At 38.6% G+C, this 26,821-nt stretch overlaps 1 protein-coding gene across 2 annotated transcripts in view; it reads right to left on the bottom strand.

Annotated features, from left to right (window-relative positions):
- Nucleotides 1–2,025: 2,025 nt before the first annotated feature.
- The window catches only part of ARK2N (arkadia (RNF111) N-terminal like PKA signaling regulator 2N), a 45,746-nt gene continuing 20,950 nt past the window's right edge, over nt 2,026–26,821 (bottom strand). Inside the window, exons 3-5 of one of the 2 annotated variants that reach the window (XM_063319822.1) lie at nt 13,258–13,440; nt 8,775–8,901; nt 2,026–5,037 (exon numbers count right to left, since the gene is read on the bottom strand). In XM_063319822.1, the coding sequence (XP_063175892.1) occupies nt 4,848–5,037; nt 8,775–8,901; nt 13,258–13,440 (500 nt within the window). In that variant the 3' untranslated portion in view covers nt 2,026–4,847. Of the gene's footprint in view, nt 5,038–8,774; nt 8,902–13,257; nt 13,441–18,609; nt 25,292–26,821 lie in introns of those variants that run through there. The other variant, XM_063319821.1, reaches the window with a different exon arrangement.

Genomic DNA, 26,821 nt, shown 5'->3' with positions numbered 1-26,821 from the left:
GACCTGGGAGGGCGGGGGGGTGGATCCCCAGTTGCTGTTTAGTTGCAATAAAAGGAAAGCGTTCACCTTATTTGGACTGAAGACAAAAGGAAACGCAGGGTTTGTCCGTTGCAAGTTTGTGTTTTGCAGGCGTGGTGCTCCTTTCCTTTGCAGCCAGAAAGGAAACTGCGTCCCTGTGATGCTCTGGAGAGAAAGCCACAGCAGGTGACAGTCACAATGAGCCTAAAAAGGAGAGGAAAAAACAAGTAGTATTTCAGTGAATGGAAGCGATATGGACTCAGCAAAGGACGCCACTTACAGGTTCTCCACGGAACTCGGGAACTAACCCAAAGGGGGTTTACAGGAAGGATGGGGAGGGACTCTTTATTAGGGAGAGTAATGATAGGAGGAGGGGTAACGGTTTCAAACTGAAAGAGGGGAGATTTAGATGAGATCTCAGGAAGAAATTCTTTGGTGTGAGGGTGGTGAGCCCCTGGCCCAGGGTGCCCAGAGAAGCTGTGGCTGCCCCATCCCTGGAGGGGTTCAAGGCCAGGTTGGACGGGGCTTGGAGCAACCTGGGCTGGTGGGAGGTGTCCCTGCCCAGGGCAGGGGGGTGGAACTGGATGGCCTTTAAGGTCCCTTCCAACTCTTAACCATTCTGTGATTCTATGATTCTATGAGAAGCCTTTCAGTCCTCATTTCAAAGCAGACCAACGAAATTTTCAACCACCAAGTTAACCTGCATTGCAACAAATTCACTGAGGAAAGCAATGCAAACATCTAACCTGTTTGGGTAGCTTTTGCCAGTTCGCGTGTGGCCCCAGAAATGACAATTCCCACAAAGCCAAGTGGCTCCTACAGAAAAATAAAGTGGACTGAGCCACGAGTGATGTGCTGAGCGCCACAGGAAGAATTTTAAGCATTCCATTTGGTGTATCCTGAAGTCTAACAGCTCTGGGTATCTTGGTAATGGAGAAAAAAAGATTTAGGAGATGCATCAACTCCCCTCTTCCCACATCTGTGCCAAACCCCACCGCACTCTTCTCCCTCAGCTGGTGATAGACATGAAATAAATTCCGAGTCTGGCATCCACCTCCTCAACCACCACCCGACCCAGAATTTGTATTTTTCTTGGCTTCACGAAAGCCAAGAACTCAGCGGGGCTGAAAAGCCAATTCACTTCACTCTCGTTATCCATCTCAACATTTAAAATAAAAGGCTCTCTGTATTTGCAGCACTGGGAGCCTTCTCACGTGATAAGAACATCAGAACTAAAGCAAATTCCCCTTTTTCACTGGAAATGTAATGGATTTATTATTATTATTATTAGTAGTATTACTCTACTATTTCCATATTGGTTATGCGAAGACTGGCATCCAGCGGGACCCTAAGTTTAGCAGAGCACAGTTATGCTTACCATCCTTCTCTTTACTTGCAGCTGGTATAATTTAGTGGTTCTCCACAGGCCGTCCACCACCTCTTGTCGTCAGCGAGGGCCTGCCCAGAACTTCGCAGCTGGTCTACACATCCGTTTCAAACTGCACTAGATCGGAGCTTCTTGGCGCTACCTGGCCACATGAGAAAACCCAAGTGGTCTCTTACTCAAATGCTGTTGCTGACCATCAGAAGACAGCTTGTGAGGATGGGACACAGGGGACGCGGTGGGAGAAACGCTGGCAGGAAGGTCGCTGGGGCAGCTGAAGGACTGTGATGCGCGGGGAGATGGCGGCTGTGCAGAAACCACCTCCCTGGAAGGGATGCTGCGGAGCACGGTGGGCAGCGGCCGGTCGCTGCTGCTGCCTGCGCATCCCCCTGCAGCTCTATGGGGAGGAAGAGGCGGCTCCTGCCCTGCCCAGGGAGATAAGAGCAAGCTTTTGTGGTCAGGGAATCACGTTTACATCCCATTTACATTCAAAACCCATCGCAGGGAACAGTGCTGAATTTGGGCAGCTGTAACCCGTTCCCAGAGTTTAAGGCTTTATTTATGTGACAAACAGAAGCGAACGGAACGAAAGTGGGAGAGAAAGAAAATCCCAAACAAGCTGATACTGCTTAAATAATACACTCTATTTTATTTTGTCTTAAAATAGTTTAACCTTTATGCTACAGACTTGTTTCAAAAAACAGAAGGTCTCATCTTGCACCAAAAATATATATATTTATATAGATATATAACACTCTGTTTTATTATTATTTTTTTCTCCAAAGACCATTAAATACTAGATGGAAAATGAGAACTAAACAATGAGTGTTAAGAAGAATCAGATTTTTTTAAACTAGAGTTGCACGTTTTAAACATTTATACTCTAAGCAATGATTTGTCTTCACTACAGAAGATTCCAAGTTCACACTCCGGCAACTAAGGAACTGCTAAACCACGAAGGGCTCGAGCCAATGCGCACTGAAGTTGATGGAGAGTCCCGCGTCAACTCCAGTGGGATCTGGATCAGGCCCCCAAGTGCATTGGTTCTTAGCCATACAACGGCTAACGTTTCTCTTTCCTGCTGAGAAGAGCAAAACCACCCAGGCACCTTTTGCTCTCTTTAAAAAATAAACAAACAAACAAACAAAAAAAAAAAAACCACAAAAAAACCAACAGAAAAACAAAACAAAACCGCTTCCTAGCTATCCAGTGATTGCGGTTTTTGGATCACTACCCTTTCAAATTTGTTAAGAATAAGAGAAAATATGTAGTGTTTTAAATAAAAGAAAAGAAAACCTGCATCTGACTACAATACATGAATTGTTTAAACAAACACAGTGCACAATTGGAGGAAGTCTGGTTAGGACGCAGTCGTTTTTATATATACATGGAAGTCACATCATATACAAACTGAAAACCAAGATTTTTTCACGGAAGGACTACAAATGGGTCCCTGCAACTTTCTTCGAAACTGATCTTTTTTAAAAGACTTTATGAAAAAGCACTAAATCACTGTTCCAAAGTTACCTTTACAGCATGTGTGCTACCCCACTAAGACGACGGCTGAGCTGCGCGATTAAAATACGAGGAGAAAAGATCGACAGCCACTACTGACGGTGCCCCGAAGAGGACGGGGCTTTTCCCTACTGCGACGCTCCCTCCCGCCCACCCCCAGAGAAAGAAATCGGTCACTAGAAGCACCACATACATTTTTCTGGCCATGCAACACACTTATGTTCAATGTTTCAAAAAGCTTGAAATTGGACTATCAATCCCTTGCCTAGTTGTTCTGTAAAGCGCGGTCATAACCGTTCTGCTTATTAGAGAAAAAGCTGTTTGTTACTAATGATACCACCGCTGCTGGGTGGTTGTTTTTTTTTTTTTCCATTGAGTTATGTGACAATGTAGGTGATTTTACTTATTTTTTCTTTTGCCCACAGATAAAATTAGCGGGAGCCAAATAAATCCAGAAACCAGCCAACACAAAAAGAAAACAGGACTTCCCATGTCCTGACTACCCCCGTTCAGCCTTAGATGTCAAAAAAAAAATCTGATGAGAGAGCTGTACAAAATTCCCACTAGAAATATTTTGAATACAAAGGAACATTTTAATTGCACAATAGACATTTAAAGTGAACATAATCTTGTTAAAGTCTAATCTTTGGTTTTTGCCTTGAGAAAGGCTCAAAATGAGAGATGAGGGGCAGGAATTTCCACATACACTACAGAAACTACAGCCTGGTAAAGTAAGTAGTTCCACTGATTTCGGTTAAATATTCTGGTAGAAAGTCTTTCCTGGATCATACCCTGAAAACAACTGCAAAACTAGGATGAGACATGGCCTAAAGCCAGGAAAATGGTGCAGATCTAGTTTTAAAAAAAAAAAAAAAAAAAAAAAATATAAAATCACAACCTTAAGTCCCGATCCTGCAACATCTTTTCAGACAGAGTTTTAAGCACTTGAATGGCCCCATGAGTTTCAGCGAACACTGCGCAGCTGCTAAAGTGCTTTGCCAGGCTGGGGCCTTGCGAGGTGTTTCTCTTTTATTTTTGAGATGGTCAATGAAGCAAATAAGCAACAGCAGAAATACGAGGAGCAGGAGCAAAATGTTTCCTTTCTCTCCTTCTCCTACTCCAGGCAAGACTCGGATACAGGTGAAAAAGTTCAGCTGTATTTAAAAAGGAGAGGGATGCTGGGCCTTTTTATGACTTTTTCTTGTGCTTTTGCAATAGTCAGCAGCTGTAAGTCACTAGTATTACTATTTTAAACCGTTAACAAGCTGTGGGAAATGATCAGTGACACACAGTAGTCAAGTAGACAGAAGACTCAGCACTGAAAAGAGTGTAAACTATAAATTATACTGAAAATAAAAATCCTTTAATTAAAAGCTGTTCAGTGCATATGTTATGGGCCGTTTGTATTAAAGACAGTCCCTCCTGCTGGTAACGTAACCAAATCAGCTCAGGTATAAATACTCTTGGCCCAATTGTCGGAAGTGTTGAATACCCCCAGTTCCACTGACATCAGTGAGGACACAGCATTTCTCAAAATCACTGATGCTCACACAGCAAAACACTAACTTCTACTAATAAAACTCAATATACTGATAAATTAAAAATGGTCTGTAAGCTGGAGGTGGGAAAGGGCGGGAGGACATAAACTTGCAGTTATTTCTTCAGATTAACACCCAAGTTAGTAACTGTAGATGTGTGTCAAAAATTTGGAGCTATTGGCTTTTAATTCTGGGAGGAATCCTCCTTTAAGAAGGCAAAACCATTTTTAAATGATATTGAAATTATACTACATTCTTAAGAAAAGGAAAAACTTGATGATTTCGAATTTCGTAATGCCAGGAACAGGGCTTCTGAAGCCAAACCTTTTAACAACGAACTTCTGTGCCACCAAGGGGAGAAGGGGTGGGGACAGAAACACAGTGACACTGCATTACAGTAGATATTTGCGCCTGGTATCCTCATCCAAAGTGAGGTCTACTACTTCTGAGGGCGAGGACCAGTTCTGCTGGGGAGTCACAGCTGTCCATGATTGCGTTTGCTGGGCGTTAATGTACTGTGAGCCCGAGCTGTGCTTCCAGGAAGACACGCTCTGAATCACACCTCCCCGGGGATGCACACACCTGTAAAAGGCACCAAAAAAAAAAATAGTCACAAAGGATTAAAGGTACCATTGAATTCAGGCACAAGATTCTTAGCTGCAGTGGTTTATCACTTAGGCATCTTGTTAACATGTCCCTCCCCAAAACATCCTCCTGGATTTTCCGTTTGTGGAGTCCATGGCATCTTACATACCCAGTACGCAAAGCTGAGACTAAACTTTAAATGTAAATTCGGGGCGGTGCTGGTGGTGATTACATTATTTTCAATAACTGAATTCTGCCAGTGGGTGTAAAGTGAGATTCCTTACAAAATATGCACATGGATCTCAAAGATATCGAAGGAGCCTGCCCCATCACGTGTGGCACCACGCGCGGTTCAGCAGCAGTTTCCTGCTCTGCGGTTTTACCCACTGGACTTGCAAACAGAGAAAAAAATATTGAAGTGAGGTTTGATAGGACAAAGAGAAAAGCCATCTTTCTATTTGAAATCAAAACCATGTTTCATAAGGACATAATGATACTTTCATTACAACAATTACAAGAGACGGCTTGTAATTACATTACTACAGCCATTACACTTGTTTTTTCCTTGGTCGTCTTCACTAAAAATTACAAGCATGCTGGGAAACTCTCATTGATAACAGTACAGCCCCACTCGAGCAAAACATTTAAGCTCGTGGTGATTACAATCAATGAGACTAAATCATGTATTTAAAGACAAGCACACAACTCAAGTGCCTTGCTGAAGCGAGGTCCGCATCTACCTATTTGCACAGTATTTTTACCCATTATATTCATAATAGATACATGACAATTGAAGTACAAGCTAATTAATAATTAGAGAAAAAAAAACACGAAAGGAGAGACAGACTAATTCTGTTCTATAATGAAGTGATGAGAGGAATTTACTGAAGTCTTTAAGGTGATCGCTCCATTCCCAAGTGTGAATCTTAAACGAGTGCTAGTAAAACTTTATCCCTCATGCTCCAAACGTTGTTTTGCTCTCGTGAGCAGTGGTGGTGGCTGTGTACTTAAGCAGGAGATGTTTGGCTGCTGGGGTAACCTTTTACCATTCCTTTGGGAAGACACGTGTGCCGTATTTCAGGAACCCAGGTTTTCTGCACTGGTCAAATATCCCTGACATTTACATTGTATTTGTTTTAATTTACGGTAGTGCAATTTGTTTCCTCCAAAACGACTTAGGTTATGCTTATCTCTCTTGGCTCTGGTTAGAGATAGGGTTTCAAGAAATAGAATGAAAAATCTCACTTTCTGAGCTTTAACTTCTCTGAATATAAATGTCTCATTTCCTTCCCAGATACACTATTTAGTTTTGGATGAGATGGTCAGAATTACTTCTTTTATTACTTCTTCAGACTTAAAAATACATTAAGTACGTATCTACAAAGATTTAGTAACAAGAGAGTGGGACTCTAACAAAAATAGCGCACTTTTTTTTCTACAGCTTTCTTTTCAGAAGAAATATTTTTAAGCATAACTGACAAGAAAAGATCATAGCCAAGGCAAACTAAATACAGTGCTCGGTCTCAGTGACTATGCTCCATCGTTCTGATATAGCACGGTCCTCAATGCTTAGGCAAAGCTAATACTAACTTTTGTCCCTGAAGATAACAAAAGGCAAGCTGTAAGTTATCTCACAGAAATGATACCTTGCAAAAATAAAAGTGTTTATCCTCAAACAAGTCACATAAACAGCCAATAGCAAAATGTTTGATCCAACATTACCTTAGGGAACATGCTTTCCAATCAGTAGCCAAGGGAAGATACCAAGTAAAGGCAACCAAAAAAGGAGGGGGAAAAAAAAACAAACTAGGAAAAAACAGAGGAAGACTGTTTTATACACATGCATGATTAAAAAAAATAAATCTATTGGACAAAAATTAAACAAACTGAAAAACGTGAGTTGGTGTCCTAATTAGATGCCAAGTAATATTCCAGTGATGAGCAATACCATCAGTTCGCCAGCAATCTGGAAAACTAGAGATGATGGACAAACTCCAGGGTTTCAGGACTCACACCCGTCCAACAACGACACGGAATATGCAGCACGATAAAAAACGGTGTGAGCAAAAGAACTGAATCCAAACACCAGACTAACGAAGCACGCAAAAAAAATACTGATCAGAAACCTAAACCTTTTCCAAACGACAACCCTGTCAGAAGCCCATCAATACTTCATAACTGCAAGCCTAGACCTGCAAGAGGAATAAAATTCTCATAGGATTTGAACAGCTGAAATGCGTGAGTATTCAACGGAGCCAGCAGGAACCAGTCCTACCACCAGGGAGGAACCAGAACCACCAAGGAGGTGGGAGATGGTTACGCGAACAGAGGAAAAGCACAAAAGTGTGCTTTGTGTCTGTCTTCGATGGAATTATTTTGGTCGTTATCTACTAAAATTCATTTTAAACAGCAACTCTGCCTTTACTTAACATTTCCATTCTTCTACGTGGTAAATATTATCGAGGCAAGCAGCACCGAAAGCTTTTGAACAGGAACCTCATGCAGCAGGGTTGCGTGTACGTAGTGCTAGACAGATTTACACAAACTAGTAGTGGAGGATGAGTCCATGCTGCTTATCATTAGGACAAAGATCCTCCAAGCCCTGGGTTTGCTGGGTGAACAGCCAGGAGAGCTACTTCCTAAGGAATCAGTTAACTTCTGAAAGGGTTAGCCATGCAAGGACCTTCACTATTCTAAAAGCAAAGACTAAATCTCTCTTCCTTCAGCACCTTAAAATTTCCTTTTTTCCCATCCAACTGCACTGGAGTGTGCCTGGGAAACCGCACACCTTCCACCTTCCTCAAGAAGATGCGGTGAAGGGACAACAAGGAACAGCTCTTGTTCCTTGTTCCTCACGCCCCTTTTCTGCCTCCAAGCATCCTCCAGGCAGCAGACTAGTTTTAAAAAAAGCTTGTCTGTATGCTTGTTTTGACTTGTTTTTTATTCTAGCAAATTAACCCTCCTCACTATATGAAAATGCCAGTCTTGTTCAACGGCTTCATAATACCTTAAGCCATGGAAAGATCATAGACTGAAGATGAAAAGTAACATCAAAAAATGCCTGTCAAGAATAACAGCTGAGGCACAGCTGGAAAGCTTTCTATCTGAGCTCAAGAGAAACCTCCAGCTTCCTTACCCTCATCTTCTTTGAGGGTTTGAACTCTCTTGTATCTTGAAATAAAACAAGGATTCATAATTTTTAATCTAAAGGGGCTATCTTATGACATCAGCCACTGAAAAGTTGGTAGTATTTTTACAACTACTGATTAAACTACTAATTAAATAAACTGGAAGCTGATTACATGCTTAAAGTAAGTGAATACTTTGAAAGGAAACAAGAACCCACATAAGTATTTTTGTTCATGTATTTGCATATTCACACTATGCCCTTAAAATCTGAATTCCTAATAATGTTCCTGTTGTCTATAAATTTGGTATCTCAATGTTCGGTATTTTAATACTACATATGTTTAGTCTGTTAACATCTGACATCAAGTCACGAACTCGATCTCAGTAATTATCAAGCTGATAATGTTCTAAAGAAAGACACATTTTGATATCACTGTGATCAGCAGATTAGAAAAAGTAAGTAAGTGCAACGTTTGCTGCCAGCCATGGATGGATAACTACAGAAGTGGAAGTTAGGCAGCAGGTTTTTTTCTTTATTAATTTTGGTAATACAGATATTCTGATAAGATGAAAGAAATATTAGAGCAAGAAAAAGGAATTAATACCTGGCATGTTCTTGAACTCCAACAATCTCTACTTCACTATCAGAAGAGGCAATATTAATTTCTTCATTGATCTGTGCGTTACCAGGAGAGGTTTTATCACTTGCAAGGAAGCCTGGATCCAAACGACCTACAGATGGGGAAGATGCAAATATAGGCAACATTTAACAGCTTACACAACTCAGAAATCAGCTGGAAAAGGCATTTCCCAAGCTAAGAAAAAAAGACTGAAATTGGAAAATCTTTATTGAATCAAGTTATCCAACTTTCAGTTCATCACCTGATATGGGATGAAATCACTGGATTTATCCAGTCTCAGTAGCTCTAGCGATGGTGTTATCACACAAATGTGAACAAAGCCCGATTACTACATCAAGAACACTTGACGTAATTAGGCTTTCCAGCTGTTATTTTACAACAATGCTAAGAGACTGTGCCTAAACATCTTTGAAATAAAGAAACAAGACAATTTATCATTAGTAAATCAAACTCAGTGATACCGTGGCAAACAAAGCCTATAGGCTGGACAGAAACATTACACACACCAAAGAAAATTAATATTTTTTCTTTTTTTCTTTTTTTTTTTTTTTTTTTAAATAGAGGAAGCCCGTCAATAAAAAAACCAAACAACAAACCCATCAGTTTCTGGTCACGCTGCTTCACACATCTGCTCTAACATTATTACAAATACTTGAAAAAAATAATCTGTTTTTCGTAAGTTTCATATACAGCATTTTTTATTACATTTTTTTATTACAGTTCCTCAGTTCATTGGTCTGTCGAACAACTCCTCTCTAAATATTCACACCAAGGGTGGCAGATTTTGCCTTTTCTGCAAAGAAGGTCCTCCACCACAATTAGTGAAGCTGTGTTGTGACATATTAAATAATATTTGCATGGAAAACACAAACCAGACAAAATTATTATTTGTTTCACAGAAAAAAAAAAGATATTTAAAAATTCAATTAAAAAAAGCAAGATTTCAATGAGACATGGATAACTTATACTTTTTTTTTTTGCCACTAAAAAAAAGATTACTTGTACTATCTCTAGCAGTAACCCGGTGGATGCTGGGCAGCCCTAAAGCAGATGAGACTACCTACTTCTCAGAAACCACTCACTCAGCTGTATGACAGAGGGGAAGAATCATTTGTCGAGCAGGAAATTTGAGATTAGATGAATGCATTCCGTATATCTAGTTTGACTGGATACCTCTTCAAAGATGAGAGGAGGAGGATGCAGTAACACTCCACCGAATTTCAAAGGCGTGCGAACATGCAGAACTGATTATACCCCCAGGTACATCAAGAGGACACACAGAGAAGAAATTAAGCTTAAAACAAGTGCCATGGAAACCTTCCAGAGACTGATTAAAGTTCTTGGAAAAGGTGCAAATAGAGGGCCAGAGACCATACTGTATGGTCAGGTTTTGGGAAGCGAAGATCCTTGGTGCAACATCTGATGAGGGTTAGCAAGGGAAGGAAACCTGTGCGCTGCCACGTACTCAAAGGAGGAGTTTCCACCTCAAAAGACATAGAAGACTTGTCAGCTGAACTTAAAACAAATCAATAGCCCAGGCAGACTTTTCCTAACATTATGGATCAGCTGAATGTTTCTTGGCAAATATCACTGGCTGACAGAAAGTCCCCAAAATAGGTCATGGATATTTCTTTAATAGAAGAGTCTGGGCACAGTGTGAAACATGAAACGGGAGTGCTCCAAAGTTTTGATTCATGTGCTGGCCATGCAAACCAGGAGCTTCAGGCCATCACTGCCCCGGTGACCGGCATCGCCCCGCTCCTGAGCGTCACTGCTGCTACAGCACAGGCATGGCCACTGATTCACGCAAACTGGCATGGATATCAACCTGCCTTAATATGCTGCATTAATGATGTAGTTTATAAACATAACTATCTTTGTATGTATATAGATATTTTTACTAGGACTCTATCTTGTATTTCTCAGCATCGGTCTTTACCCTTGATTCAAAGAATCATAGAATCATTATGGCTGGAAGACACCTTTAAGATCAACAAGTCCAACCATTAACCCAACACTGGCACATCCACCACTAAACCATGTCCCTCAGCACCACGTCTACCCAGCTTTTAAACACCTCCAGGGATGGCGACTCCACCACTTCTCTGGGCAGCCTGTTCCAATGCTTGACAACCCTTTCGGTGAAGAAATTTTTCCTAATATCCATCCTAAACTGCCCCTGGTGCAACCACCATTCTGCACCCTTTGCCAGACAGGCCAATGTCTGGCAGAGGGGCAAAGGAAACCAGCTCTTAAATAGCCCCAAAATGAATGCCCAGATGCATAAATGAGAGCCCCAGAAAGTATATTACCATAGCTTTAAGTCCAGACAACAAAAAGGTAATTAGCAGTAGAGAAACCATGATTAGCAGAGTAAATATTGCAACAGTAGCTGAGTGTAAATCAGGATTATAGCATACAGATAGATTTACAGCCTCTGGCCATACAAATTTCATGCCTAGTAACATGCCTATGCTGTCAGTTTCTTTGCACGAACATTAGGATGACGCCCAAGGGAGATGTTTTGTTGCCCTACAAAATCAGGGCTTGCAAAACAGCCCCAAATATTTGCCCATGCACAAAGATATGATAGCGTGTCCTAATAAGATTTTTCACTTGGATAAAAGCTGGCGGTGGTGTTTTCCCATGGGAACACATCATTTAATGGCCTGTTAAACTAGATACTGACTGAAGATTAAATTTGGGAACAAGATGTAAGATTTGAAGACTCTGCTTTCCAAATGTGCAATCCCAGACATGGTTAGAAAAGGCCAGTACCAACAAATGTGCAGTCAGAGGCGTACGGAGGCTACGGGGCTCTGGGGCAAGGTGTATATGGGAAGGAAAAGAGAATCATCCTTTCAGACATTGAAATGGCCAAAGGACCAGGAGCAAATTTGTCTGGACACGTTCCCATAGCATCAGGGAGGAAGAAGCTTCTTGAAGTTTTCTAGTTTTCTTTTACCCGGTAACCTCGTCCTTGCAAGTCCCCTTGGATATAGGTGGAGGAAGGAGGACAAATTTCTACCTGCATCACAGCCTTGTACTCGTAACCAGAGAAGCGGAAGAAAGCTTGGTAAGAAACATTACTTTTTATTTCCTTACATCTTTTTGAAGTACCAATCCATTAGTGCTATATAGTAGTATTAACTTCAGCTGTTCTAATCATTTAATAAATTACTTTATAAAGCAGTGGGTTTATTAAGGGTCAAATAGCTAACTATCAGCCAGCTGCTATCCTGTGAGCTTGGAAAACACCAGAGAGCTTCAGAGTGGTTGGAATGACATCCAGCCACGGTGAAAATAATGCAACAGAGATTCTCATATTGAACTTGCCCACTATATTTCATATAAATATATATAATATATATATAAATATAAAATATATTCCACTATTATAGTGGAACATTTCTTCGAAAATCTGCCACATACTTGTATTTCTTTAAGCCTTCTAGACGTTGAGAAGTGGCTCAGAGGTACCAGGACATTTCCAACGTAGGTGCCCTTTGGCAGGCTTACGTTTGGAAAACAGAGTGTGAAACAAGAAACCTGCCGTGCTCCACCACTGCAGGCAAAACTCCGTGTCCTATGCAGCTAAAAATATGAACATGGGTATTTATAAAAATGAGTGGAAAGGAAGGCAATATGTCAGCATACAAAGCTGTGGGATGAAGTTGATAGGAAATATTCTGTTAGCTCTCTGCACCCAAAACAGTTGCATTTCATGTTGTTGTTTAACTCTTTTGTTAATGAAGAGTTGCAAGCACTTGGTGAAGCTGAACACTATTTTATGAGCTACATGAACTTCTCTGAATTCTTCCACAGCATCCCTGCTCTTGCTTTCTTGAAGGAAATTTCTGTGCCATCTCTTGATGCTAAGCCCACTTACCAGCACCTTTTCACCTTTCATCTTTATCTGCTGCTGCTCCATCCTGTTTTCTAAAGTATGTTAGAAATGCAGATGGAATATGTCAATAATTAATACTTGTATTTTAAAGAAACAGAGGCAAACAAAAAAGACATACACAGATGATGACAATACTTAAAATGAGATTATGATCGGTTTACTAGCTGTTGGCATAGGTTGTCATAATCAACCATTCAGTAATAAGCTTAGCTCACTCTCATTTAAAAAAAAAAAAAAAAACACCACCAAAACCCCAGACCCAAGTTCTAAGAAGTAATTAGAGAGAAAAGGAGGAGAAAAAATAATTAAGAAAATTAGTGTCAAAAATACATTGCAGGAATCTTTGTCAATTTTTATCAGTTGTATTTTGGAATAAATGTCAGACCTTATTTTAATAAGCATCTGTACTGCTTTATTACAAAATCTACAGAGGGAGATTTTAAAGCTGTATAAACTACAAAAATACTAAAAGCAAGAAAGGGAGAGACATCAACTGAGATGTGCTGGAACAAATGTCAAAGGAAGAGAATTTAAACAAACCTGTATCAGCACTCAGTTCATCTATCAGCCCTCTGGTTCTCCAGGTAGATCCCGAATCTTGATTTCCCAAAGAATTATTGTGCTCTTGAACTACTGCGGCCGCCAACAGATTGTCCACATTTACCACTTCTGGGTCTGAGTTTGTGTCCGATATATCATAATGAGCTACAACTGGAGGTCCATCTGCAGAAGGAGAGAAAAGCAACGCGTTATTAGAAGTCAGCATATTGTGAAAGACACCTTCAGAAGTACAAATAATTTGTTTAAGGATTAACCCAATCTCCTACACGAAGCTCTTAAAGAGCTATGAACTACATGAATTATTACACTTGAGTTAATGAACATTGTCGGAGATTACAGAGACATTTTAACCCTTGCATACACAGAAAACACAAATGTAAGAAAAACACGTTTATCAATGTATCAGTTACTTGTGTATTATCTTTTACATTAACACACAAACATCTCCATATCTGACGATGTTACATTTACAATGTTAAAAGGATAAAAACTGCAGTTTAAAATAAAAAATAGTAAGTAACAGGACATTAAATTTGGCAAGACAAGATATTTAACTAGGGAATTTTACAAAACTCAAGTGATGGCTCACATTACTTTAGGGCTGACTGAATAAAACTAACTTTCTGATCTAACTAAAACAGTAATAATAAATTTAACATTAAGACAACTTTCCTTACATAACATTTACTTGTCAAGGACAGGGGAATTTTTCAAAATGGCAATGTTTTTTGGTGTTGTTTTTTTAAGATCAAGAATAACAAGAAATGAAACTGTAATGTGCAGTGATAAATATGCTTTTAATTCAGTATGACTACCATATGCATTTTTGGCCACCAAAGTGAAGGGGCAAAGGAGGAGAGAAAATTGCTTACGTGATTCTGAAATCTATTCTTGAGGAACAGCAAAAGGCTATTTTTGGTCTATTTTGTTAGGATGGACTATTTTCTTCGTGAGGAATGAAAATCACTTATAATTGGAATGCATGCTACAAACAGCATTGGGAAAAAACGTCATATTCAAGACAAGAATTAATGTGGAAGCAAAGAGAGAACGGATAAATATTGTAATCCTGAAAGGATGCACATTTTAACTCAAATGCCTCGTCTCAGCCATAGCTTATCGACTCAGAGTGGATGAAAGCGGTTGGAGCTCCTACTCCCCAAATGCCAGACTCAAAACTCACTTTGGGCCAAGACTTCATACACAAAAACGAGTATGAAACAGAAAAACAGGTGGGGCCAAAGCTCAGCTGCGGTTCTTTAACTCCAAGGAGGTTCTGGCAGATGAGTGTCTGCAGGACTTTTTTGTTATGGGTACGATACAGAGAGAGTATAATTTCTATGGGATAATATAAAACAATCATCAACTAGTAACATGTTTAGGAAGACAGGACCTTCAGAATTACAAAAGGACTGAAGAAATCTTTAGAAATCACAAAGAACAAAATGAAAAGACTTTTCAGGAAAGATTGGCTTCTTTTAGGAGTGTTAAGTGGCTGCTGAAGACAGAAAGAATGTGATGAACAAAAAGTTTCAAATTTAGCTCTCTGAAGAGCCATTTCTACTGAGGTTTCTGGGGTGGGGCTTTTTGTTTTGGTAACTTGGTCCTTGAAACATAATTGAACCCACTATTTTAAGAAACGCCTATTTTGTGTTTAGCAACACACTTCATTAAAGAGCGACCATATTGCTTAAGTCATACTAAAGATCAGTTTTGCAACAAGGTATGAAGAAATTAAAAAATATTTCCGATCAGACCTGCCTCCAAAACAACAATTTCATAAAACAATGTTATATTACAAACTTAAAACAGACCCGACAAAAATAAATGGGTAGTTAAATGCCAATGTATTAAAGACCAAACTGTTCGCAACATGAAACACTGATGATTACGACTTGAAAAGAAGTCCTGATAATTAACTGAAAGGCAATCTTTGTCTTTTTAAAAGGCAATTACAAAATAATGGAATACCAAGTTCAAAAGTAAGCTCGGTGGATGTTCAGTTAATTATTTGTGAAAGCTGATGATTAAATTACATGCATAAGTTACAACTGGACTGAATCATGAGAGGCATGTTTTCTTTCAGTCTTATCATCAGAGTTCAGCGTGAACATATATAATGTGATCTGTAAAAATAAACAGTCGAGTGCAGAAGATACGAGGGTCAAGTACAATATTGACTATTTGACCATTTTTTCAATAGGTTATCTAAAATTTCAGGAGCTGTGTACTGTTCTTTCAGGCCTTTGTTTCTCTCGCTTCTCACTAAGGTCTCCAAAAGGAGAAGCGAAATTTGATTTTAGATAAACGTGTCTACACAAGTAAAATTATATTTGGATAAAAGGCACCCATAGTCTCAAGTCAAAATTGTACCACTCCTACATGTATAATCATGCAAAAATGTATAATAAATGTATATACATGCAGAGTGATATTCTCATCACCTACCCATAGAAATAACTTGTGTGAAAGTCTTCATCAGTAGGAAATACAAGCATAAACTTGTTATCTGTAGCTCCACTCTTGTATCTTCCACACTTCCAAACAGCACACCTTATAACTTAGCTTAAATTTAGTATACATCAAACAGACAAAAATATTTTCAAAATAATTTACACACTGTAATTATATTTGTCAGTGTAATAGCCACCAATTTAACAATCTGGAAAAAACAAGCTACCTATTTACAAAGCAATCACAGCAGAGATTTTATTTTTTTTTTCTTTTCTCAGCCTTGCCTTTCAGGATCAGATTTGGAAATGAAAGGGCCCTGACACCAGGGTTATCTGTACCTATCACCAGTAACTGACCAACAAGGCCAAGATAATGGTGATGATGCTGCAACAAAACCTAGGATTCCCAACATGTATAAAAGAAGAAATCAGCAATGAATGCCTATGTGCATTTAAAAAAACAAAACAAACAAAAAACCCCAAAGCAACACAAACCCCCTATATATAAAGTTGTAGACAACTACAACTAGATGAAAGCTGCAGCAAAGGCATAAAAAAAAAATAATCCTTTTTAGTTCTACACAGACAGGACAGGAAGGGTTAAATCTGGAAATAAATAATGTTTCCCTGGCCAACTACATGATCATCTGATGATGTGATGCAAAGCGAATGCGTGGCACCAAGAAATAAGGACAACTGGCTTCAGCTAGGAAATAAAGACTGAAAAAACGCTTTCAAGTTGAAAAGGTAAAAGGATTAACTATAACCACAGTTGTAACTCATCATCTTTTCTTTACAACAGAGCCACTCCTTGGAATTACCAACTGTAACAAAATTTCAACAGATAGAAAAACAGACACCAAAACAAACCATGCCAGAATCAAAATTTAATGTAGCACAATTAGGAGGTTCCCTGGTCAGTAACTTAAACAATTTATTTAAGAAAAAACATCACATCTTCTGAGAAGCCAAGGTAGCTGGAAGACTTACATTTCCCTGGTGATACGCTTTAATTCATTTCTAAAGCAATAAATGCTTGAAAAAGACAAGGCTGAAAGTTAATAAGTACCAGCAGCAAAATACAGCTGTTGACATTTAATGTTAACAGGAGAAGGCAAAGACTGCATTATTTTTTTTTTTTTAAAGAATTCAGAGGCAGAGGTCATCATGAGGACAGCATTTCCAAGTGTCCAGTTCTCCCTTAGTTTACACAGCTCATCAAAACTAATTCCATTCAGGACAACTGAATCAGAAGCCACATGCACACAAATCCAGGTCCACATATATCAATCTTCATTTTAAGCTTGCAGTGTAGAAAAGTCAGTAATTTCTTATCTGCTAGCCACTCACATGCTTTTCACAGAGCCACATCTCAATGTTCACCAGTCTAAACCGCGTTGTAAGATCCACGTTCCTCTTACCCCTTAATTCATTGTAACAGCAACACAAGCAAAAAGGGGGAATCAACCATAAAATTTCACATGGAGGTTAAAAGCAGTGATCCTGTAAGAAACACCGTTACCTCTGCACTGCAGCAGCTGGGTATCACTGCACAGCAGGACTTTGTCATAGGACAAAAAAGATGTTAGCTAGCAGAACCTGGATGGGGAGTTTAGTCCTTTAAGTCATTACTTCTCTTTAGCTTTCTTAAATTTAGGCCCGTAGGGCCACGCTTATCCCCTAAACTCCCTCCCACTGAAGCCAGAGAGAGGAACTTCAGGGTCAAGTAATCTCAGCCCGGAAATTGCAGCCTGGAGCATCATCATCTCCCCTCCTTCCCCAGCAAACGGAAAGAGCTGAGACGACCACCTCAGAGAAGGCACCAAACTTTTACACAGCTAAAGTTCACCAAAATGAATTACAGCCTTAAGGATGGGATTTAAACTTTGCTATATTTTTTCTTCAACAAGTAGTGGAAAAAGACTGAAATCTCCAGAGGAGTATCCCCGATTGTAATAATTTCAAAATTAAAAGCCTAATTTTGGTGGGCTGAATCACCCTCTGGAGTCATCAGTATCTTTGCAATGGACGTTGAGCCCTATTTAGGTGTGAATATCACCCTAAACTTTAAAACATACCGAACAAGTACAATAATAATAGCAATAATAATTACAGCACTTTATTCTTATAAAAAGCTTTCCATTAGTGGATCTCGAAGAGCTCCGAGGCGGTTATTAACCTCCTTACACTACGGGGGAAACTGAGGCAAGCAGAGATTTGCTCAAGGCTAACAATCAGGGGAGCCCAGGTTCGCTGAAAATAACCCTCCCCTCAAATTACTGAGCTGTTTTTAACAGGTAAATTATTGAGGAGTTCAAAAACAGTGTTTAGGAATGCTTTCGTGAAACATGCAAAAGCTAAAAAGGCAAAACAGAGGCGCCCAGGTCTGCACAAGCCCAGGGAGACGGGGCTTCGTCCAGCCTCACTGCTGCACCTTTGCTGTGGATACAGGCACCGCTTTGTCTCCAACTCAGTACTCTAACCTAAACTGCTTTTATTTTTATATAACAAAAGAGAATACTGAGACATTTTAAAATAATAAAAGTTCTAAGACTGCCCTCGTTTACACTTGGCCCTTACATTTAAGAGAGAACTCCATTTACTTCGAGATTAAGCAAAACTTAGAATGGACTTTTAATACCTATACTAATTTTAAGATCAGATGATCAATACAATTAAAAAAAAAAAAAAATCATATTTAGTGTGCCAAAACCTAGAGGATTCATCTGAAGTGACTTGCCAAAAATAGTTTTACATCAGTAACTTTGATCCAAACAGAAGGGCTTCATATCCACGACTACGGGCTGAAGCAACAGACACTTCATTTTAGATAAAAAATACAAACCTGGTATTACTTAAAACCTGATCCAGAGCTGAGGTTTCCTAAAGTATGTGCAGTTCAAATGGCAAAAACTAGCTGACCCCTAAAACAGTTCCCAAAGGGGGATGGGGCACAGGAGATCTGTGCGCTTTTAAAGTTGTTTAGCAACATGAAACATTTTGTTACTATTTACGTTTATTTATTTATTCCAGGTTACAGTAGTTACATTTCAAAATTTACAGGGTTAGGCAAAGAATACATTGTAAATACCATAAAAAACAATAGTAGTGTAACAGCATTTTCTCTAAAATCATAAAGTGAACAAGAAGTTATCCATGAATCCACTTTCCTCACATTTTCCTTCATTTCACACAGTAAAGCTTTTGTGGTTTTTTTTGTTTTTAACAGTAATAATAAAATAATAAAATCAAAACAACATGACCAAATGAGCACGTGTTCTCAGACTGGATCATTTTAAGTCTGTCACATCAAAAGAGATCTCAAAAATTCAAGTCTTGCTGATCAACATTCATTCTTTCAGGCTTTTTGATGACTAGATGGAAAATACCTTGGATTTGTTTTACCAAATTGCATATAAATGTATAATAAAGTCTTTTTTGTTGTGCGTTAAGCAAAGGCACATGGAACGTGGCTGTGTACTGAAAATACCAGGAAGTGGCCTGCACTTTATATCTCATGATAGGATTTATTTTCCCTGATGTCACCCAATGATTTATTAATTACGGAAGCAGATGTATTAGCCAGATCTCTTCCCCAGTTTTACTTGCAAAAGCATATCAGGAGGGTTTTGGAAACCATCACACCCTGCTCTTACATAGCTATGACAGTTAAAGAAAAAAAAATAATAAAAGAAAAATCCCTATGTAATTACATGAGGAAAAGGCAGGTAAACATGCACCCCATACCCATCTCTCCAGAAAATACCACATTTTTGCAAGTAAAAACCGCATCTTCCCATGGAAGGACTGGTGCAGCCCTGATATAAAACTTCTGCTGGCCCTGCTCGATCAGTCCGCGAGACTCTGAAATCACATCTGACTTAATAAGCCTATTTTCCATGTGGCTTCGTTTTCCTGATCTAACACGATGAGACTAACGAAATTTGTGAGAAAGACCCGGTTTCTAGCTTCGTGTTTTGCAAGGTACCATCCATCTCTATCAATCAGCCTGAATATTTTAGCTTCCACAGTACAAATTACACAGCGGATTTGTTCCAACGCTTCCAAAAGTAACTGCAGTGGTCACAGTGCAGACCTCGATTATTTAAAAAAAAAAAAATCCAGTCAACTGGCCTGATTTACACACACTCATCAGGCAAAGACTCCCCTTAAAATCAGCTGAAGGATTCGGTGACCAAAAACTGCAGAAAAATTTCAGTTTCTAAGGAGGTGAAATGCTATCCCCATTGAAATTAGTAGCGATTTTCTACTGCTTTTAATAGGGCTAGGATTTAATTTATTAATGCCCTTGAAATACTACTTTTAGAAATAAGAGATTTACAGTATGTGGATACAGGAAGAAACAAAATATATTAACAAGAGAAATCAGTGATAATAAATATGTTTCAGTTTGTAAAATAACTGCCAAATATAATCCCGTTTCATTGAAGTTAAGATTGGTCCTCCAGTCTTAACTCTAGCAGCTCAGATAAAACAACGTAACAATCCTGAAAAAACACTAAAAGACACTGAGAACTTAAAAATTAGAGATGTATATTTCTGCCTGAATAGTTTTGTCCTAATACTGGTAAAAATAATACTGAAGAACAGTATATCTGAAAGGTTTAGGATTTTGCTTACCCCCCCTCCCCGGCTCAGTTATTTTTTGCAAGAGAAACACTGAATAAAGTTTCCCTGCCTTTAATGTTGTAAATAATTTCTTAAAAAAATTATTTTTTTCCTAAATAAAGCCTGAACTTTTTTTTTTTTTTCAGAAGCATGTGAAGCAAAACCCTCAGAAGAAATGATGTGTGAAGGGTGGAATTTCCTATAGACCTTCCTTACCCAGCCCCACTCGAGAGAGGGAAGCAGCACACACGCCTGGGGAAGAACCTGTGGCCAAAGCCTGCAAAACCACTGCACCCTAAATAAAGCCCCTGGGCTTCCAGGGACTCCTACTACAGAGGGTCTGATTCTAGGAGCAGATCCTTTAATTTTTCATTTATGGAACTGTCAGTTTGACATTCAGTGACATTTAAATTGAGCCTTTACATAAAGACTTCTTTCTTTTGCACTTGCACAAAAAATGCTAACAAATAAATAGCTGTGTTTCACCTGCTACTAAATCCCGTCTCAGCAAGTCCCATGGGTGTTCAATTACCCAAACAGCTGCCATACTGAAAACATATAATTCAATATTAAAAATGGCAATATAGGAACTTGAATAAGCCAGCTGGGTTTAAACCGGCACCATCTTCCCTGGAATTACACCAGTTTACACCAGCTGATCTGACTTGATGCATTTAACTCTTTCAAAGCGTAAGATTAAAAAAAAAAAAAAAAAAGAAACTAAAATGTTTCTTTACTCCATTCTGGGATATAAAACGTAGAGCAATAATTCTAACTTATCATCTGTGATTCTCCACCTCTGTGCAAAACTCTGACTGATTTCTCCTCCACTTTTTGAATTTGGTGGTTTTGAAGTAATTTGTTGAGATGTGAGCATAAACATACCTTCCAACTCTGGTCTGGAAAGTAGAAGAGTTTCCTTCTCATAACCTTAAAGTAGTCTTATATAAAGCGAGACTGCTTTAATGAAATACGGAATGGGTGAGATTAAAATTTATGTTAAAATTTCAGCTGAAGAAATTTTAACTCCCTGAAAGTTTCTAGCCCTTTGAAAAATAAGAGCTTCTAATAGAAATCATGACAAACTTCACTGCGGCCATATAATATAGCAAAAATATTTCCAGAAGGAAAAAAAAAATATAAAAAAATCCAAAATTATGTATTAGGAATCTGTTTTCTCAAAGAGATGCCAAAGGCTGTCACGCAGACATTTAAAATACAGGCTCGGCACTCATATTGGTATCTGAAGGTTGGTTTCTTTAGTGCTCTGCATCTTTCACATTCACAACAGAAAGCAAGAAGAGAGATGCTCCTGTTTAATTGCCCAGCCTGCCAAATCCTTCATCAGGTAGGGTACACTACACCTGAACAACAGAAAGGTGGGATTCCCCTCTCAGCTCCGAGAAGGCGAAATGAGCTGATGGAGCAGACATTAAACTGTATAAATTCACTTCAAAGGAGATGACTTATGACAGCTGAGGATCTGGCTCCAGTTTTGAGCTAAGTGAAAAGAGCGACCCAACAAAATACTATTTGCCATTTACAAAACCATTTACAACCATTGGTCTTGCACAGGTGTTCTTAACAGTAGCTAGTTTTTGTGGGGAAATTAAATTAAAATTATATCTAATATGAACTATTCCCTCCGTCTTCTGGGTTGCCTTGGAATAATTTTATCCTAGAAAGAGTACAGCTTTGATGTCTGTATGCTCAACGGCTATAATCCTCTGCTTGTTCTTTCACATTCACAGCTACTTGCATTGAAAAAAACTCAACAATTAACATAAATGGATAAACATGTTTGACAGTTTTTCATTTTTGCCTATAGCAACCAAATCCAATTTTTTAAGCTATTAATACAGTGAATAACTTCAATTATTTTTTTTTTTTTAAGCGATTACCTAACCAAACATTGAAAGCTAGCAGAAATTTCACTGGCTACATCCCTAATAAAGTTTTCATCCATTTATGAGATCAGCAGGCAAAAGTCTGTTTCATTCTGAGAGATAAATATGTTTAACTGATCTCCTTACACAATTTGTCTTGAAATACCTAATTGCTCCATATATATACTATTTTATAAAAAAGGTTAAGGGCATGCTTACAGACATACTGAGTTAAGTGACTCTTATCAAAAGAAATCAGTCACTGCAAAAAGCTGCTTCTGCATGCATGGGAAGACTCGTCATGCTTTAAAATACACTGCTCTTATCATTGTCATAAAGGTGTGTGTATATAATATATATATCTCTCAAATCTATGAAAGCCAGAAGGATCTGATTTTTTTGTATCAGCAAAGAATCTTCCCTGAAGGATCTTAAATTTTAAACAGATGAGGACAAATTTATTAAATTGCAATCAAACAGAAAATAACTCATTTAACTTTTACCTATAGTTAAGTTAAAAATGCACACAATGTCAGACGAGGGAGTTTTCTTACAAGTTCATATCAAAATCTCTGTATCAAAATTATGCATGAAGGTGATCTGTAAAGAATTTATTCCAGTAGTTAAAAATTATCTCCTGCATAGTCTTGCAAACAGTTACTCTGAAAATAACATAGCTCTCTAAACTCTTTTTTTTTTTAATGAAGGCATCGCATACTGTTAAAATACCACTGTTATTATTATGCTGATAACAAAAAGCATTTCTTGAATTCCTGTTACAGGTTTGATCCAAACCTCCACATAAATTGATGGAAAAACCTCCCACTGACTTCAGGGAGGAAAAAAATCCAGATCTACAGAAGACAGTGATTATTTCCAACAGGAAGAAAAGGAATTATACTGAAATAATTAGGGAGAAAAAAACGCGACTGTGGTTTAAAATGCAAAATATCAGCGCTAAAGGAGACCTATAGTGTTCTCTTTAGTTAAACTATACCTATGTAAAGACTTTCAATTTCCATTATTAGAACTTTAATTTGAATTAGAAACTTTTAGCAAGTTCTAACTGTTGATAAATATACATTTTTGGTAGCTACGGAGAAGTTACTTCACATGAAGAAAGGCCTTAATGGAGAGGTGACCAAAAAAATCCCTGTGTGTAATGATACCAGTAAGAATTAAATAGAGATTTCTAATATATAGTTTAAATCAATCCTACTTTAAACATCACAGTTTCAAGCCTGCCTATTCGGGATAACTATCAGTATAAAAAAATCCACACAATAGCAAGTTGTTGTATTATTTAAATGAAACTAATGTTCTGGCATTCCCCGTTATCACAAGTAAATAACCTTTTCAGTGGCATTCAAACATGGTCCAGAAGAAGCTCCAGCCCGCTGACCCAGGCCAGCAACCCACACCTTCAGACCACCACAGTGTTTACTAATCTGACCGTCAAACCTTCCTTTAAATTCTTGTGCCATGGCTCAATCCATCCACCGGCGGCCGCTTATCTTCGGACTGACACGACTATTTTTATTCCAGCACGAAGGATGCGGTTTGATCGTATATACAGAAGGAAGCAGCAGCGCTTTTTCTGCGCAGGTCATGCGTGTTGGGTGTGATTCATCTCACCTAACTTCAGCCAAAAGTTATCTGTTCTAAACTGTTTGTAAGGGAGGTTCAGACCACTAATGGAAGAGAAAGATGCTGGCAGGAGGTATGCTCTGTAGGCGCTTATCTCTTCCCATTGACTCAGAAGGAGATCCACAGAACAGCAAACTAGACACCTAAACTTAGAGGAGATGACTTCCACCCAAACCGAACACACACACACACATATATCTCTATGTATACATGTGCGTATTTGTGTACACAGTGTAAGACAGCTGCTTCCATAAATATGCTATGTGCAACACAGCAGTGACATTAATAAAAACTCTGGACAGAAAATGAACTACTAAATGGGAGACAGAAAGAAAAAATAACCAGTCGTGCACATTTGTTATATATAGCTGAATCTTTAGGAAAAGCTTATTTATTACTTCTGCCTAAAAAGGAAGAAGAAAAAAAAACTACTGTGTGACATGTTCAAGCTGCAAAACTTGTAAACAGATAGTTAAGAAAAAGTTATGGGTCTGTATCTAGCCTGGTTCTCTAGGGTACTTTACATCTTTAAATATAAAACTTATTTCCTTATATAAATGTTTTAACATGCAAAAAGCGCATCTGGACGAATACTCTGAATGCTCCTACTGTAACAAACATAGCTCTACTGATTTGGGGGTATCTAAACAAGGATTCTAAGTTACATTTTCCCAAGTTTGGTGATGAAAGCTTAGGGTGGTTTACCCCCACACCTTTAAAGGTGTTTGTATGTGTGTGCTGGCACATGCACACAGTTACACTGTGGGGTTTTTTAAACGACATATATACTGTCTATGAATTAAAAAAATGATACCATGGTAATACAACCCAAAAGAGAAAAACAAAACAAACATATAGGAAGAGAAAAGCAAACCTTGTTCTTAGTATAATCCAAAGTAACATCAAGATTGCAAAGAGCGGATTTTTTTTTTTTTTTGTAAGTTTATGATTGATTCAGGTCAGGCTCTGCAATATTCCCATTCTCTGGAAAGATAGGTGGAAAATTGTTATTAAAAGTCGCTGGAAATTCTAGTGTAGCATCGACATTTTGATAGCCCATGTAAGAATTAAATGACTGCTGTGGAAGTACTTGGCTATCAGGCATCTGTATGAAAGCCCCTGACTGGGTGGTAGGGGGGATTCTTTGGCCAACTAGTTGAATTTTAGGTTCCCTGGGCTCCAGTTGTTGCTTGCTTTCTTCATCCGTGTCAAGACGGGTTAGCTTTTCTATCCACATGCGAAATTTCTCCTCTGTCTGCCTCTGCATCTCGGCAAAGCAGTTCATGGCCTCTTCCAGGACATTGCCTATGCAGTTCCTATCCCACACGGTGCCCCTGTCAAGCAATCCTGGAATTTCCCTGGTCGCTCCTCCAGATCCCCCAGCACGACTGAAGCCAGCTTTAAAGACATTGAGGCCATTTGATAAGACATCATTAAGTAAGAACATAATATCGTTTAATAAGGCATGTTAACTCAGGAAAACAAAACTTTTCTAATTGTGTCCCTTGGATATGACAACAGGGGAGGAATTAGCAAATATTAACCAACAGTATTACCATCAAAAATAACATTTTACACTCACTGAGGTTATAATAGGAATTTTGGCTTCAAAATAATTTTTATTCTAGAATTCTCAGACAATTCTGTCACAAAGGTCTTTTTTTTTTTTAATAAATAAACCAAATTAGTCCAATTCCCTTACAATTCCTGTTTTGAATTCAACTGAAGGTGTCAAAAAACATTATACAATAACATGTTTAGTTCTGTTAGGCTGTGATCCAAAATACTACTGTTTAACTAGTAAACCTGATAATTACGCGTATTTTACTTATATGCTTGAACCCTTTTATAATGGACTGTTAAAACCAGACAAAACTGTACACAAGATAACAGAGATAAAGGCTGACACAGTGATTTGCAGTATCTGAAGAAGCCAAGCCCAAAGCTCTCCGCCTAATGTCGGAGAACACACTAAATGCCAATGAAGAGAATATAACACCACAAAGACACAAACACAAAGAGATAGGTGAATGCTGTGCTAACACACGAGGTGGAATCACCCTGCCTTAGGTCTGATGGACACAGCTACATCACCAGGGTAATCCCCATGAGATGCTGATCAACCTCCCACCAACTACCATTGCACGATGCCACCGTCCAGGCAGCATTTCTAGTGTTAATTCTAGCCAAGGGAAAAAACAGACAGGGCAAAGTTGGAAGGAAATTGTTCTCCTTCCTCCTATCCATCAAAAAGATGGTTAAAATGATTGGCTTTGGGATTATCAGGAAAAACTTTAGCAGCAAGAAGAGAAGGCCATACTCATTATCTTACTCTATCGATAAGAAATGGCAGTGGTATCTATATTTTTAAGTTAGAGCTCATTCAGGAATCCCCAATTAAAACTCCAAGAAAAACAGGCTCTGTACCCGTTTGAGGAATGATAAACAATGCAAGCATGCTCGCCAAACACACAAACATGACCCAAGGTAATTCCAAAACAAGACAAGCATCACATCAAACTATACAAAGCAGCTACAGAACCTGATGATTTAATATGCAAACGTGAAACTTGTAGGATCCTCTAGCTTAAGAATAACAGAAAATATCCTAAGAGTGAGAGAAATCATTGCACAACCTAAGCAAAAATTTACTAATAAAAACATAAGGCACTAAATCTTTATTGGGATTTCACTGTGCACATTAAATTACAGTATTACTTAAACAACACATTCTTTTTAGAAGCTATTTAAATGAGGTATACGTAAGTCCTTCAGTAACAGCTAAGCAGAGACTAGGCTTATTCTTTTATTTCTGAGCAGTAGCAATGCTACTCGTCAGGGGCCAAAACCCTTCTATTAAAGCCCCTACTTTTTAACTCTTCTCTCCCATCTGTTTACCTAGCAGGCAGGATGGAAATTCAGCATTCA

The sequence above is a fragment of the Chroicocephalus ridibundus genome, chromosome Z, assembly GCF_963924245.1.
Source record: "Chroicocephalus ridibundus chromosome Z, bChrRid1.1, whole genome shotgun sequence".
In the NCBI taxonomy this organism is placed as follows: domain Eukaryota; kingdom Metazoa; phylum Chordata; class Aves; order Charadriiformes; family Laridae; genus Chroicocephalus; species Chroicocephalus ridibundus.
Note: the sequence above shows the minus strand (reverse complement) of the source record. Positions and strands in the feature narration are given on the sequence as shown.